This window comes from Abramis brama (assembly GCF_963993115.1).
Source record: "Abramis brama genome assembly, chromosome: 19".
Classification (NCBI taxonomy): domain Eukaryota; kingdom Metazoa; phylum Chordata; class Actinopteri; order Cypriniformes; family Leuciscidae; genus Abramis; species Abramis brama.
In genome coordinates, this window is record NC_139981.1 from 15,477,944 (window position 1) to 15,491,491 (window position 13,548).

General features: G+C 36.6%; 1 protein-coding gene across 5 annotated transcripts; it reads right to left on the reverse strand.

The window, feature by feature from the left end:
- Nucleotides 1-115: 115 nt before the first annotated feature.
- On the reverse strand, nt 116-12,645 carry tlx1 (T cell leukemia homeobox 1). Of its 5 annotated transcripts, none has more exons than XM_084092703.1 (6): nt 12,497-12,645; nt 11,448-11,535; nt 6,653-6,754; nt 4,515-5,052; nt 3,321-3,558; nt 116-2,261 (listed from the first exon to the last, which is right to left on the reverse strand). In XM_084092703.1, exons 3-6 carry the CDS (start codon nt 6,677-6,679, stop codon nt 2,051-2,053), a joined length of 1,014 nt encoding a protein of 337 aa, XP_083948829.1. In that variant the 5' UTR covers nt 6,680-6,754; nt 11,448-11,535; nt 12,497-12,645; the 3' UTR covers nt 116-2,050. The 5 variants fall into 5 exon arrangements, with proteins under 5 accessions (XP_083948829.1, XP_083948832.1, XP_083948828.1 ...); XM_084092706.1 differs by lacking the exon at nt 12,497-12,645 and adding an exon at nt 12,010-12,146 and having other exon boundaries at nt 3,321-3,522; XM_084092702.1 differs by lacking the exon at nt 12,497-12,645 and adding an exon at nt 12,010-12,146.
- Nucleotides 12,646-13,548: the final 903 nt, after the last annotated feature.

Consider the following 13,548-nt stretch of genomic DNA (forward strand, 5'->3'; position numbering starts at 1 on the left):
ACATTTATCATGCAACCAAAACTGTCATTCTATCCACAAAATGACAAGCCCTGTGAGGTGTTGCTATGGTTACTCAACAAGAAGCGCTAAACAAATCGAAGTTAGAAAGACCCAGTCTGAGACATGACAGATATTTAATTCATAAGCTATAATAAAATATAGATTTTATAGGTCACGCCATCTTCGAAGAAAAAAAATGACAAATAAAAATCTTGTATCACATAAGCTTATATTTCAATATAAAAGAATAAACATACATTGCTACCAAGTTGATGCCTTTGAGAAACTGTTGGATGCGTAAAATGTAGCCTGGACGTGTAGCTACATGTGTTAGGCTACTGAACATTGATATTTCGGCGTTGTCTCTTTCATTTGTATCGTCTAGTTAGAGCCTATTTGAACAAAATAAATGGCTGCTTCTGTAGGTTCCTGAGAACATATCCAGAAAGCTAAAACATAAATGCACTACAAAGAATGTTAAAAGAATTGCATATTTGACAACGAATAATTTTTCTGGAAAGTTGCAACAGCTTATTTCTGCATATCAAGTGCTTTAATTTATATCACGCTTCCGTCTTCACCATATAGGCTACGGTGAAAAAATAAGTCTCACTTAGTTATCACAAGCATAAAGAATGAAAGCCGGCCCATTAATGTAGACTCATGGGCCCATTTTTCCTGTAGCCTAATGTTTAACCCACAGGACGAATTTGATGAAAGTGTTAACAAACGTGCAAAAATGCAATCCCTCTATGCAAGCGTAGCCTATATTACAATTAGCCTATGGGAAGAATTAAAAAAAGATAGCCTATCTAAAAATTAATTGGTAACACTTTATAATAACTTTCATATTCATAAAATTATGTTTATCAGCTCATTGGCTGATTACAATTGAAAACAGTTCGTTCAAATAGTGAGAATTAATCTTGATTGGCCTTAGCTATTCTCATTCCTCCAAGAAGCCTATGAAGTGATGAACGTTCGTTGTTTTTACATGCTTTTCGCAAAAGTGCACATAACATTAGAGCACCCTTTACACGCTAAAGTCGGTGTCTTTTTCATCAAGTAGACATATGGTGAATTCAGGTTGATTGGGACACCTTTTCCAAGTCATCTCAATGGCAAAAGTGTCCCACTCATCCTAAATTCACCCCTACCATATGGTTTAATCACCGTCATTATGGCAAGGAGGTCCGTATACGCACGACTCTTTTCACGCTTTTCAGTCTACAGCGAGGCCGTAGGCTAGTAGGCTATCTGTGTCTAATCCTGGCAATGACAACAAGGATAGCCTGTTAATCATACTGATGCTGCTTACCGTATTTCCATAGGCTACTACAACAGAGAGGTTGCGTTATTCAACAATCAAGCAGTGGTCTGCTTTTTTAACAAAGTAGCCTATACGTGCTTTCATAATGGTGACAGTAATGCATTGTGCAAGATTCTGACTCTGATGTGCAAAGCTATCGATGAGCAAATCTAGGCAATATGGCCAATCTATATTTAAGGCAGTCACGATGTTTTTCAGTAATAATTTATGCAGTGGATAATATAGCTTTAATTGCAAGATAATTTGATAAGGCTTCTATTAAGTTTGTTATAATTTTCCGGAAAGTTCAAAATTTTAATAGCAGACCTAATTAAATTAGGATTATGCTTTTGGGAGCCCATAATTTTACGAAGATTCGTACGTTCGTTTCTATGTGTTAACAGCCTATTTTATTTATAATATTTTGAGACTTATTAATAGCTAAAGTTATAAACGTGTTACCACAAACGTTATGCTATTGGAAATATACAAATAAAAATGAATGTTATATGTTTTGCATATTGTTTGTTGCATTTTGAAAACGAACAGATAAAATCATTAAAAACAAAACAAAACATTATTCTGCACGACTGTAACGGGGAGCATCAAGTAGCCTATTATTATTATTTTTTACAAGTTGGATATTACAAATGAAAGACTAATTTTACATTAAAAAGAAGAAAGTAATCTGATGTTGAGATATTCCTCTGTACATCCCACGTCCATAAATGTCTGCCCATCTCAATCAGTGTTGGGAACGCAACTGATTTTCCCCGTGTTCTCAGTCCAGGGCTGGAGGTTCTGAAGTGCGAACAGAGAGCTGTTGTGAAGGCAGATTGGGTCCGGAGTAACAGGTTGGTTTATAGTCTTCTGAAAAGCTTCTTGCTGAAGTTGCATAAGAATTCGGTTCGCTTGTTGTCGCTCTGCTTCTCTCTCCTCTGCTGTCTGTCGCCTGTGTGAATGTGGATCACAGGAGTTATTTAGTCGCGGATTCCAGTCATTATAATAGCTGTTTTAGTAAGTGCTTGGCTAAATTGTCATTTTAACCAAAGAATACGAACATAGGATCTTAATTACAAAGAATAATAAAATAAAAAAATAATAATAATAATAATAATATTATCACTCTAATTATAATTAGGCCTACCTCAACGTGGATTTCCCAAAATAATTCTGACAGTCCTTACATGTTGTCAATCGCACCCTTTTATTTCTTTATCCATAAACGTTCCCATAAACGCATTATTTTTTGTCATTAATTCAGTCAGATTATGTGCATGGAAAGCTTATAGTTTAAAATATAGCACAATTCAGTTTTTTTTAAGGCTATATACTTCAGGCCTATGTATTAATTGGAAATGTATAAATATTTTATATAATATATAAATATCATTCAATATAAATTACATTGCAGGTTCTCAGATGTCAGTGTCGAACGCTTATTTAGCCAAATCGCAATAAGATTAATTTTTCATGTTATAATATTTAATTAAATATTAAATCATTTTTGTTATAGCCTAGAACATTAAATAATCATAACATCAATTATCCAGCTTCAGCAGCAGTTAAATAACTCCTAACACAAACAAAAGACTTTAGAGCAACATTTGGTTACAAAATGAGAGCATAATTTCTGTCATTTTCAGGTCTGTTTCTATTAAGTTCTAGGTCTAACAGAATGTATAAAATAGTAAGAGCTGGAGTAAAAAATGCATTAGAAGTCCATAATTAAGTCTTGAGGGGGAAAAAAGGACATATTCTATTGTCATTGATCACTCAAATTTAAATGGATCAAATTCAATATTTACTTATGATTGGATTGCTTTGATAATGAGTGAACTGCATGAACAGGCCTTACAAACCACCTATGGAATGCATTATGGAACTGACCCAACTGACCTCATGGAGTAGGCTGCTTTAAAAACAAAATACTCGACTGAGTTTAGTGGTTAGACGAAAAAGAATGCATTACTTGCGAGTGTAAAACCATGATTAGATCACAAAAGCTCACCTCCATTTCGTTCTTCTGTTCTGGAACCATGTTTTGACCTGCGCATCAGTCATTTTAAGTGCTTTCGCTAAGGCTGCCCTCTCAGCTGACGCCAGATACTTCTGACGGTGGAAGCGTTTCTCCAGCTCACAGATCTGGAGGCGCGTGAACGACGTCCGGGGCTTCTTCTTCTTCGGAGGGGTTCGGTTCTGATACGGGTGACCTATACGGCGTGTTACAGTGAACGGTGAGAGGGCCACTATATTGAGAGACAGATTGAAAGCAAGCGGAAGAAATCAGCAAAACGCCAGAGCCAAGCAGTGAGAAGTAAATGAGACTTCCAGAGGAGAAAGGCGACTTTTGTCCTTTAACATGCAACAATCACGAAATATATCAAATAAGTTCAGCCAAGCAAGCAGACAGGAATATCCTATCTTTTTGGTGACGTGTGTTAAATGTAAAAAACACTGTTAGTGTAAAATGTTTTGTCAAACAAAAATGATGTGCCTCATTTAAATTGGGCTAGGTGATTTTATCAGGATCAAAAATAGAATTTTTTAATTTGCCTGAATCAAAGAGGGTTAAATCAATAGCTCGTTAAGGTAACAACTGTACATTTTCACAATTTGTGTGTAATCAGTGTGTAATTATTTTACATAATAATGCTAAAACAATAATGGCCATGTAGGCTATATTTACGGGCATTATAAATCAACATTAGCCTCGACTATTGACACGTGTATATCGACTATTGATACGTCCCCTTAGGGGAAACAATTTGTGGATATTAATTTTTCTGTGGCCTATTGCATTAAATTTGCAATAGTCGATAACTCGTTTATTAATTCGCGAGACCAGTGGCTTACTGAACTTTATATCGAGTAGGCCTATTTTTATATCGAAATTTCTAAAATGTCCTTGTTGTCAGAAATATAGTAAAAAATTTAGGGTAATTGAGGGACTTTAACAATGAAGTCATTATAGATTATATTAATCCGTGCATTTGCTGCGTGATCAAATCATGCGTAGCCTAATTGCTTCCTTAAAATTTTAAGAAAAAGTTGTGACAAAGTTACAACCTGCAATAGGTGTAGTTTTTCGACCGCTTTGATTAGCCTATACTGAGATTGTTACAACAAGATGAAAACATTTTACAGTGTATTTTCGAGTAAAAGCGAAAAATCCAATGAAGCATAAACACCTGATTTCTATTACCTGTAAATCTCTCTTTGGTATATCTCCTGTTACTCTCCATCCATGGAAACGTTAATCCCGTGAGGTTGTTAATGGTGCCCATGCTTCCCATACTTGGCACCGTAGAGGCGCTGGTGGGAATGGACGAGTGAACGCTGCTCAGCGGCCGGTGCGCTGGAACTCGAATCACTCCCGAAGAATTAAGGCAATTCCCATTAACATTCGCGCCCAAGTTCATGTTGTACGAGCCGTTGAGGGAGCCAACGCTGCACGAGTTTCCATTGTATCCAGCCGAGTTATTGACGCCGTAGTTGCCAGTCATGGTATTGTAGGCTGTGCTGACTATGCAGCCCAAACCGTAGTCCATGTCCTGCATTCTGGGGTTGGAGATCATGCAGCTCCCCTGGTCTGCATTGTTAAGAATCTGATCGATCCCAAAACTGATGGTGTCTGCGTGCGTCTGGTGGAGATGCGCTCCCATATGATCCATGGTGTGGAGAGGCGCGCGCTCCTGCGAGCCTACAGGATCCTCCACGTCACCCCAGTTATCATACAGCAACTAAAACGCAGTTTAGTCCAGTTTGTCGTTATCTAATAGCGTTGACTGCATGTGTGAGAAAGACTGAAGACGATTGTCTTTTTTACTGCCTCCCTTTACCCTTATAGCTATAGCCTGCCGGATGGAGCCACGGGAACATCAATCAAAATGCCAAAGAGGCTGGGTAAAATTAAGCCTCCAATTCTGGGGTGAGAGACCCAATTGGCTAAAGAATCCACCACGATTCTGTTCAATGAAACTCACTGGAGTTCCCTCTTCAGCACAGGGCAACTCAAAAGAGAAGATTTATTAAACCAAAAAACTTTTTTTTTTTTTTTTTTTTAAACAACACACACATAAAAAGAAACAAACATTTCAATTACATTATCTTGGCTATATGCAGTCTATACTGTTTGGATACTTTTAATACTTGCGAGAGTCCCTTTCACAACAGATCAATATTTCGCGACCATGAACTCTTAGATTTCAAATGAATTACTGTGGTTAATCAGTATTTTAGAGACAGATAAATCACACAATATAATCAAAACCATACTGTCAACGATATTACATTACATTCTGAAATTAAATCTGAATAAAGCAATCATTCTGACTTATCTGATAAATTCTGGATGAAATGTGTTTTCAAACTATTTTAAATGATTTATTTTAAATGTTCAAATTTATTTATCCACATTCATTTGGCAAGATGCATTGATCCGTTGCAGTGTGTTCTGTTAACTTATGTTTTAATTATTCATTTTATTTTGTATGCATTCATCTTTCTAAATCAGACAATAACAAAATAAATAAGCGATATTAGACGGAAAGCAAACACTTTCAGGTTATCGATTTCTTCTGGAAGAAAGGAGGTGGTGATTATTTAACGTATAAGATGCATTTAAGTATTAATATTTGATGGGGCTCCAGATTAATGCTGGCCAAATGACCAACATGAATGTTTAATGAAGTAGCTTATAATGGTGTATATATTTTCGCTAACATTGTCATTTTTTGTTTTTAGTGATGTAGACTTAATTATAAGTTTTAAGTGTGCTGGTGCTTAAAAATACATCATTAATGTGCACTGCATCTGGTAAACGATTGATTTCCCTTACATTAAAAAAAATAAAAATAAAAAGTTAAGTGCTGGACTCATTTGGGTGATTATTATAGCCTAGTATTATCAACATACTAAGGTCCACTTGAAAAGTGTCATTTATTGCGCGTCTATATACACTTCATTCCTCTGATGCAAATTAATGTGACTGGAATCGAAATGATTTACATTCAATTTAAGCCGTCTGTCACAATTCTTTCTTTGAATTACCAGATATTAGAGATTGCATTTTAAAGGAATTTAGAAATGATATCTTAAATGAATTTGTCAGTATATTTTGGTGTGCGATTTGTTGAGGTTGTCTTTCTTTGCTACAATTATTAACGTTCTCTTTAACAGTTAGCTACTGAAATGTGTTAAAGGTTTTTTTTTTTTTTTTTTAATAATTTGAACCTAACCTTTTATTTTGGCTTCCTCGGAGAAGACCCCCAGCATCACGTGAGCCCTAGTTTGTTCCCGATTTACCAGCACGTTCGAACTGTCTGTGGTGCGTCAGTCTACCTGTGTAATGCTGGACATCTGATCCATCGGCGCTCACTGGCGCCACTTCCATCAGCTGCATCTCTGAGCGCACAGCCCTGCTGCTGACAGCTTCAAGTACATCTACATTCATGAAGCACTCTCATCAAGACATGCAAACAATTTAGCCCTGCTTCATTTACATCTCATATTTAAGTAATGTTCCTATTTTCAAAATATTCTATATGCATTTTGCAACAGCATCCTTCTAAAAATTAAAACAGAAATATAGCAGCATCAGATTGGTTTTTCATTTAGCTCACTAGCTGTACATCTGAAATACAATTACAGAGACAGAGTAATCTGTAGACAGTGTGTTAATCTGTATATCTTGGAGTTTATCTTTTGAGAAATGTCTGAAGGTTATACCTCTAACATAAAACAGCATGACCAAAATAAATACTCATGTCAAAAAAGTATCTCATGCAGTCCTCTTTAAAAATACCAGGTAAATCTATTAAGCAGCTATTCATTGGATATTTGAACTTCACTAACATTTAGGTCTACTGTAAAATTACAGTTCTCAGTTCTGTGATATGGGAAATGGGCTTTTATTTTTGGAGGAAGGTCAGGTTCACTGTCCTTAACCTCTGAAATAGATTGATGAACTCCGCAAATACAGCTTCTTAATACATTATGTCAAAGGGGAAGGGACTGGGCTTTTTTTTTCTTTTCTTTTTTTGGCCAGTATTGTTAAAAAGGAAATACTAGGAAAAAGCATGCATTATATAAACCACATGAAAAATACACAATACACCATAAAACTTTTAAATACATCTAAAACAAGTAAGCAACGAAAAGCTTTCTTTCTCAAAATATGGTTTCTATGGTTTTTGATCTATGATTTGAAATGATGGTATGAAGCCAAGACAGCTCCTCAAGGGAGTGTGCAAGCAAAGCGTATGGCCTCTTTTAAATGTGAAAGGTGCCGCACTAAGGTGAGACAGAATATGTCTGCTAAAAGCAAATGATGACCAAGCACCGGTTAACAATTGTCCAGATCAGTTGCTGAGGTGCTGAGGGACAGGACATCCATTAACTTGTTGTGTCTCCCATGCTAATGACTTGTTTTACTGGATAATGTGTCTGTCAAAACATAGTATGGACAATTATTTGACAAATTGCCCATCATTACAATATTTCCTACAGTCGAGATAGAAACTAAATGCTTTTGCAATGAGAGGATAACTTGACTAATGTTGACCTATAGTCAAATTATTCTGCAACTGAATAAGGCAAATTATTAAACTGGTTGTTTGCCACTACACCAAATTTAATAAGTCACAACAAGGTTATGTTATGACTGTGTTCAGACATATAATATGACTTCTTTCATCAAATAATAACAATGTTCTTTAATAAGGTTATTAAATCATTATCACAGTTAATCAATAATAATTTCTGCACAATCTTAGGATGTATATTATAAGTATTGTTGGTAATGCAATATAATGCAATTTGTATGTGCAATAACTTGGCAAAGCTATATCATTAAACATTAAGGTCAATTTAGCCACTGTGCCATTTAGTATTACAACAAAAGTTATGTTGGAGATTGTATACGTCGTCTCTTAAAATACAAACTATCTCGTCCGTTTTCATGTTTGACCACTTTCACACTCAATCTTGTATAACAACACAACTTACAAACTAGTAAACGCAGCCCTTCATAATGCTTATTGCTGGAGGCATGAAGATCGCTCACAGGTTGAATTGGAGTACAGATTTATTGTTTGAATCCCTACTCCCACAAACACATGGGAAGTCTCATTTCATACGGCAGGCACCATGTGGATTCACTCTGCGGTCTAATAGTGGACTTGACACCCATGACAGCGGAAGTCACTGGATGGTGCGCCTGTCCTCTTGAGTGTGGGTGCATCCTGTCGCCTGTTTTATTTAAGGGAGGCTGTTGAAGCCGGCCTCACTTCCCTTTTCCATCCTGAACGCAGTAGCCCAGCTGGGACCTGTTTACTTCACAGAGATGGATGGACTCATCCCACCAGCTACTGGTCATTACGTGTGAGATCAACACTATTGCTCCCCCTCCCAAGCTCCACGGACCAAACAGAAAAAAACCCCTCTTCTCTAGAAGTCAGTCTGTACCATTAGTACCACTGAATATCCATGGTAACTAAGCATATTTTGATTATAAAAACATCAGTCTCCCTCTTGTATGATTTGAACTGTTTCATATTATTACCTCAACAGATGAAAATGTAGTCTACTTAAAGGGATAGTTCACCAAAAAATGGAAATTCTGTCATTATTTACTCACCCTCATGTTATTCTAAATCTGTATGGAATTATTTATTCTGCTGAACACGAGAGAAAAGATTCTGAAAAGATTTGTTTTAGTTTCTACAATGAAAATAGTTTTCAAAATATTATTTATTATATATTATAAATATTATTTATAATATTTACAAAATATTGTCTTCAAAAATACTTTAATTTGACCAAATATTTTCAATATATTCACTTTTGGGTGAGCTATCCCTTTAAATAATTAATAAACATTTTATAAAAATAAAGAAAAATGAAAAAGCATTACAGAGAAAAGTTGGAGAGAAAGTAGAAAATTAGTTTAAATTTTTTTTTTTTTAAAGGAGGAAGAATAAAGAAATGAGCACAGGAGAGGGAAAAGCATGTGGGAAAAGAATAGATATTAATCCAGCAATTTTACAATAAGCAGGGAGGGCATCATTAATCAAAGTTACATATTATATGTGACCTAATTTTTCTTTTTCATTATCTTCATTATATTCCAAACACTGCAGCATCTACTCTGAATACATAAAGAGATTTTCATACATATATTCATGATCACATTGCGGGAAAAGCAGGCAATATTTTTTCATTAAATCCCTGACTGCGATATCTACATGTATATGTATCGAAATGTTGAAAGATTAGGGAGTTATCCAAACAATGCCATTAATTTCCTTTATTATCAACAGCGCAGCACGAGAGGCAACCAGAGGCATCATAATCTGTCATCACACGGTGCCTTCAACAGGTAGGCTGTTTTTGTGTTTATCTTTTCCTCCTTGTTCCCTCTCCCCTTGTCCCAATTATGCAGCTCGCTACACCATAACAAACAGGTCCACCAGCCCAAACCTACAAGCCAGAAACACAGCCACAGACTAGCTGGTGCCTGCACAGGCCTCGGGGGCTTCAGCTCACACCTAATGATCTGCTTTGACGGAAAGAGGCTGTGGGCCAGAGCTTAGCATCTCCCATGATACCCCACCCCCCACACAAACAGCAAGGTATGTGGCATCAGCTGATACGCTGACGGTATGTTTACACGACAACGATGTACGGACAAGTTTTTCCTTTTCGCATACAGACAATGTTGTCAAAGCGATTCCCGTTCACACGGATATGCGAAAACGACTAAAAATCCTGTAATGTTCATGCCAGGCCAGTAGTTGGCGATGCCACTTTGTAAAGAAACACTACGCGTCTATAGACCGAACACGTAATGCGCATGACGTCACCGTTTGCACAAATTCGTGTTTTTGTAGTTTACATGGAGACGATAACGAAAACTTCCACTTTTAAACTGTTGTCGTGTAAATGAACGGCCAAAACATTGTGTAAACAGCCCCTTATTTAATACTGACATTGACCCTCCCTTCAAAATTCCTTTAAAAAAAACAAAACGTTGATATTCTTTGCAATGTATTCTGTCTATCTAAAGCTCTAATATCATCAAATGAATAATTATGAACGTCATTATATTTTTCACAGTTTAGTCGCAGACTATTAGACGGCTCAGAAAAGAAAACAGGCTGAAATGCATATGAGACATTTATCTAAGCCTTACAGCGCGGCAGGACAGACATCACTCTCAGGGGTCAAAGGTCATCTCTAATTGGGTGGAGAAAAGAAAACAAGCACTCTTTCAGGGTGGTAGATCTAAGGAGGGCTATCACAACAACTCAAAACAGAGGGGACTAAAACTTCAATAACTGTTTCAATCATAGAGTACTCCATGAAGTCAATAATGGTGAATGGGGGCATCTGCAAAAATGTGTACACTTTCCTTCGTAACTCATAGACTACTACATTTATATGTGCCAAAAATCATTGTACCATTAATAGATTTTAACAGTAGTTTAACACATTTTAACAGATTAAATAAATACTTTCCATTGCAATACTATTAATTTTAATGAACAGTTTTCTCCTTTACATGGTACCAGTTAATTTAGAATTTTTTTTTAAAACATACAAATGCCCTATGTAGATGAAATTGGGCATGAAAGGACGGTAAGAAAGCCGTCTTCCATTATGAATCATAAATCTCACGTGTCTCACGTATTTTCATAAATCTCTATGTGTAGCTCATTTAGTAATAGACTTATTTATCCACATTGCTGATCCACATCAGTTCTTGAATGTTGCTATACTTTTATATGCCAGTAAATTATAATCATGTTTTACTTTGACTCATGGCAAAAAGTTTCTCCAGTGAACACTCTTGAGTATCATCTCAAGCTTAATACCATATTGAGCTTTATCTCATTCATGTTCACTCCACCAGACACAGGGGCTCAACTCTGTAGTACGAAAGCCATAAATATCAGAGCGCCAGCAACCGAGCACATTATATTGATGACTCCATCCAAGCAAAATGGAAAGCTGTAGACATGTGCTAACTTGGGTCTTGTGGGATTATGGAAAACCGTTCTTTCCCATCCCACAATCAATGTGTGGTGCTTTCTGAAATGTTGAGCTTTTGCATTCAGTGGCTCAAACTCTTACATACCTCTGTGATTCGGTTTCCTGAATAATGCATACTTCCAAAAACAGCAGCCATTCATCCTGGAAAGACATTTTTCTCTGCAAACTGCAACCTTGGAAAAGAGAAAATAGTGACATGATGAATTAGGTCACATAAATGTCTATCCATAAGCAATACAGATGCATTCATCTTGCACTTTAACTTTTTATTTATTGGAGATAGCACTTATTTAGTCAAGAAGAAGCTGGGAGAGAGTTATGCTCCCTTTAGCTGGGTAATGGTCAGAGGCAGCTTGACATCCTTCAGCCCAGTAAACAGTGTCAGGTCCTAACATTGCGCAGGCGCCACTCGTCGGCCTTACGGGGGAAACGCACTCTTCATTCACATGTCAACATGACCCATGATAGCTGCGTAACCACCGCCAGCGGCCCCCTCGGATGAGAAGGGGGCAGGGCAGGGGACAACAATAATTATGATGAGCTGCTTTTGTTGGCTTTAATTGAACAAACTTTTAGTACATCCCCAAAAAACAACAAAGCAGTCAATTTGGTAGCAATTAAAACGGACTCATGTTGGGAAGTCATACCTGCTTACAACAACTGCCTTTCCCGCTGACAGGCCGATGATTGATTGCAGGGCCCGGGTCGTCTTTTATAACGCGATAAGCCAAATTAAACCCTTGACTGCGGGGGCCCATCTGAGGTCTGGCTGGGCAAATTAAATCTCTTGCACTGATGTCTTTCTCTTCCTCTCATTCTCTTTTTTCCTCTCTCCCACCCTTCTTTCCCCGTCTAGCTCTTTGTATGTCATACCAACAGACACTATATCACTCGAAAAACGAGAGCGAGGAAAATAAAGGAAACAAAACATGGCACAAATGGCCTCAATCTCTCAGGCGGCTCTCTGGGGACCGGCATGCCAGGTGATCTGCAGCAGCAGGAGAGCTGAGGACATTAAGACATATTAAACGTACTAAAGACTTAATGAAGTTCAGGCAAGCAGTGCCACAGTTGACTTTATTAGTTTACACCAGATTAATGGGGATAATCATTTAAGTGATGGAGATGGATTACCCTCTGCAAGATGCTCCTTGGCTCGGGCCAGCCCTGCCACAGACTGACGAGACTCCATAGCCAGAGCCAGAACCAAGATTGAGAGATGAGAAAAGTAAGCCAGAAGTGAAATGCTTTATTCCGACTCGCAATAAACTGCAGGGCTGACGCTGCAAAAAAAAAAAAAAAAAAGTGTGACAAAATGTTAGTGTAACAAAAAACACAAATAAAACAGTTTGGGGAGTGCAACAATTTAGCCATCATGATTGATCAGCAATTTCAGCAATATCAATATACGTGCATAGCGTCCTCAATAATACAGATGTACAGAGATTAAGGTCTAACCAATTCTCATGAGAAGTAGTAAGAATTTGTACAAGATGGCGGAATTGTAAGAAATTGTACAAATGCATGATATAGCCATGAAAAATAATTGGTTAAAACAATTAAAATGCATAACATTGAAAGAAAAAAATAAATGATGGGACATAACGGAGATTTGGAAGGAAACTCAGATTGCTTTGATCTGTGAAAAATAAGACATGGGTAGCATATCTACCAAAAAAAAAAAAAAAAAAAAAAAAAAGCATCTTGAGTTGGATGAACTTTAAAAAACTACTTTGACTACCATTTAAAAGTTTAGAGTCGGTAAGATTTTCTAATGTTTTTGAAAGAAGTATATATGCTCACCAAGGCTGTATTTATTTGATCAAAAATACAGTTAAAACAGTAATTGAATTATTATTACAATTTAAAATAACTGTTTTCTATTTAAATGATTTTTAATGAATTTATTCCTGTGATGACAAAGCTGAATTTTCAGCATCATTACTCCAGTCTTCAGTGTCACATGATCCTTCAGAAATCATTCTAATATGATGATTTGCTGCTCAAAAAACTTTTTTTTTATTATTATTATCAATGTTGAAAACGGCACAACCCGTTTATTATTTTGTGGAAACGGTGATATATTTTTTTTTTCAGGATTCTTTTATGAACAGAAAGTTCAAAAGAACAATGACATTATAAATGATACATTACAGTAACATAATAAATGTCTTTAGGGTCACTTT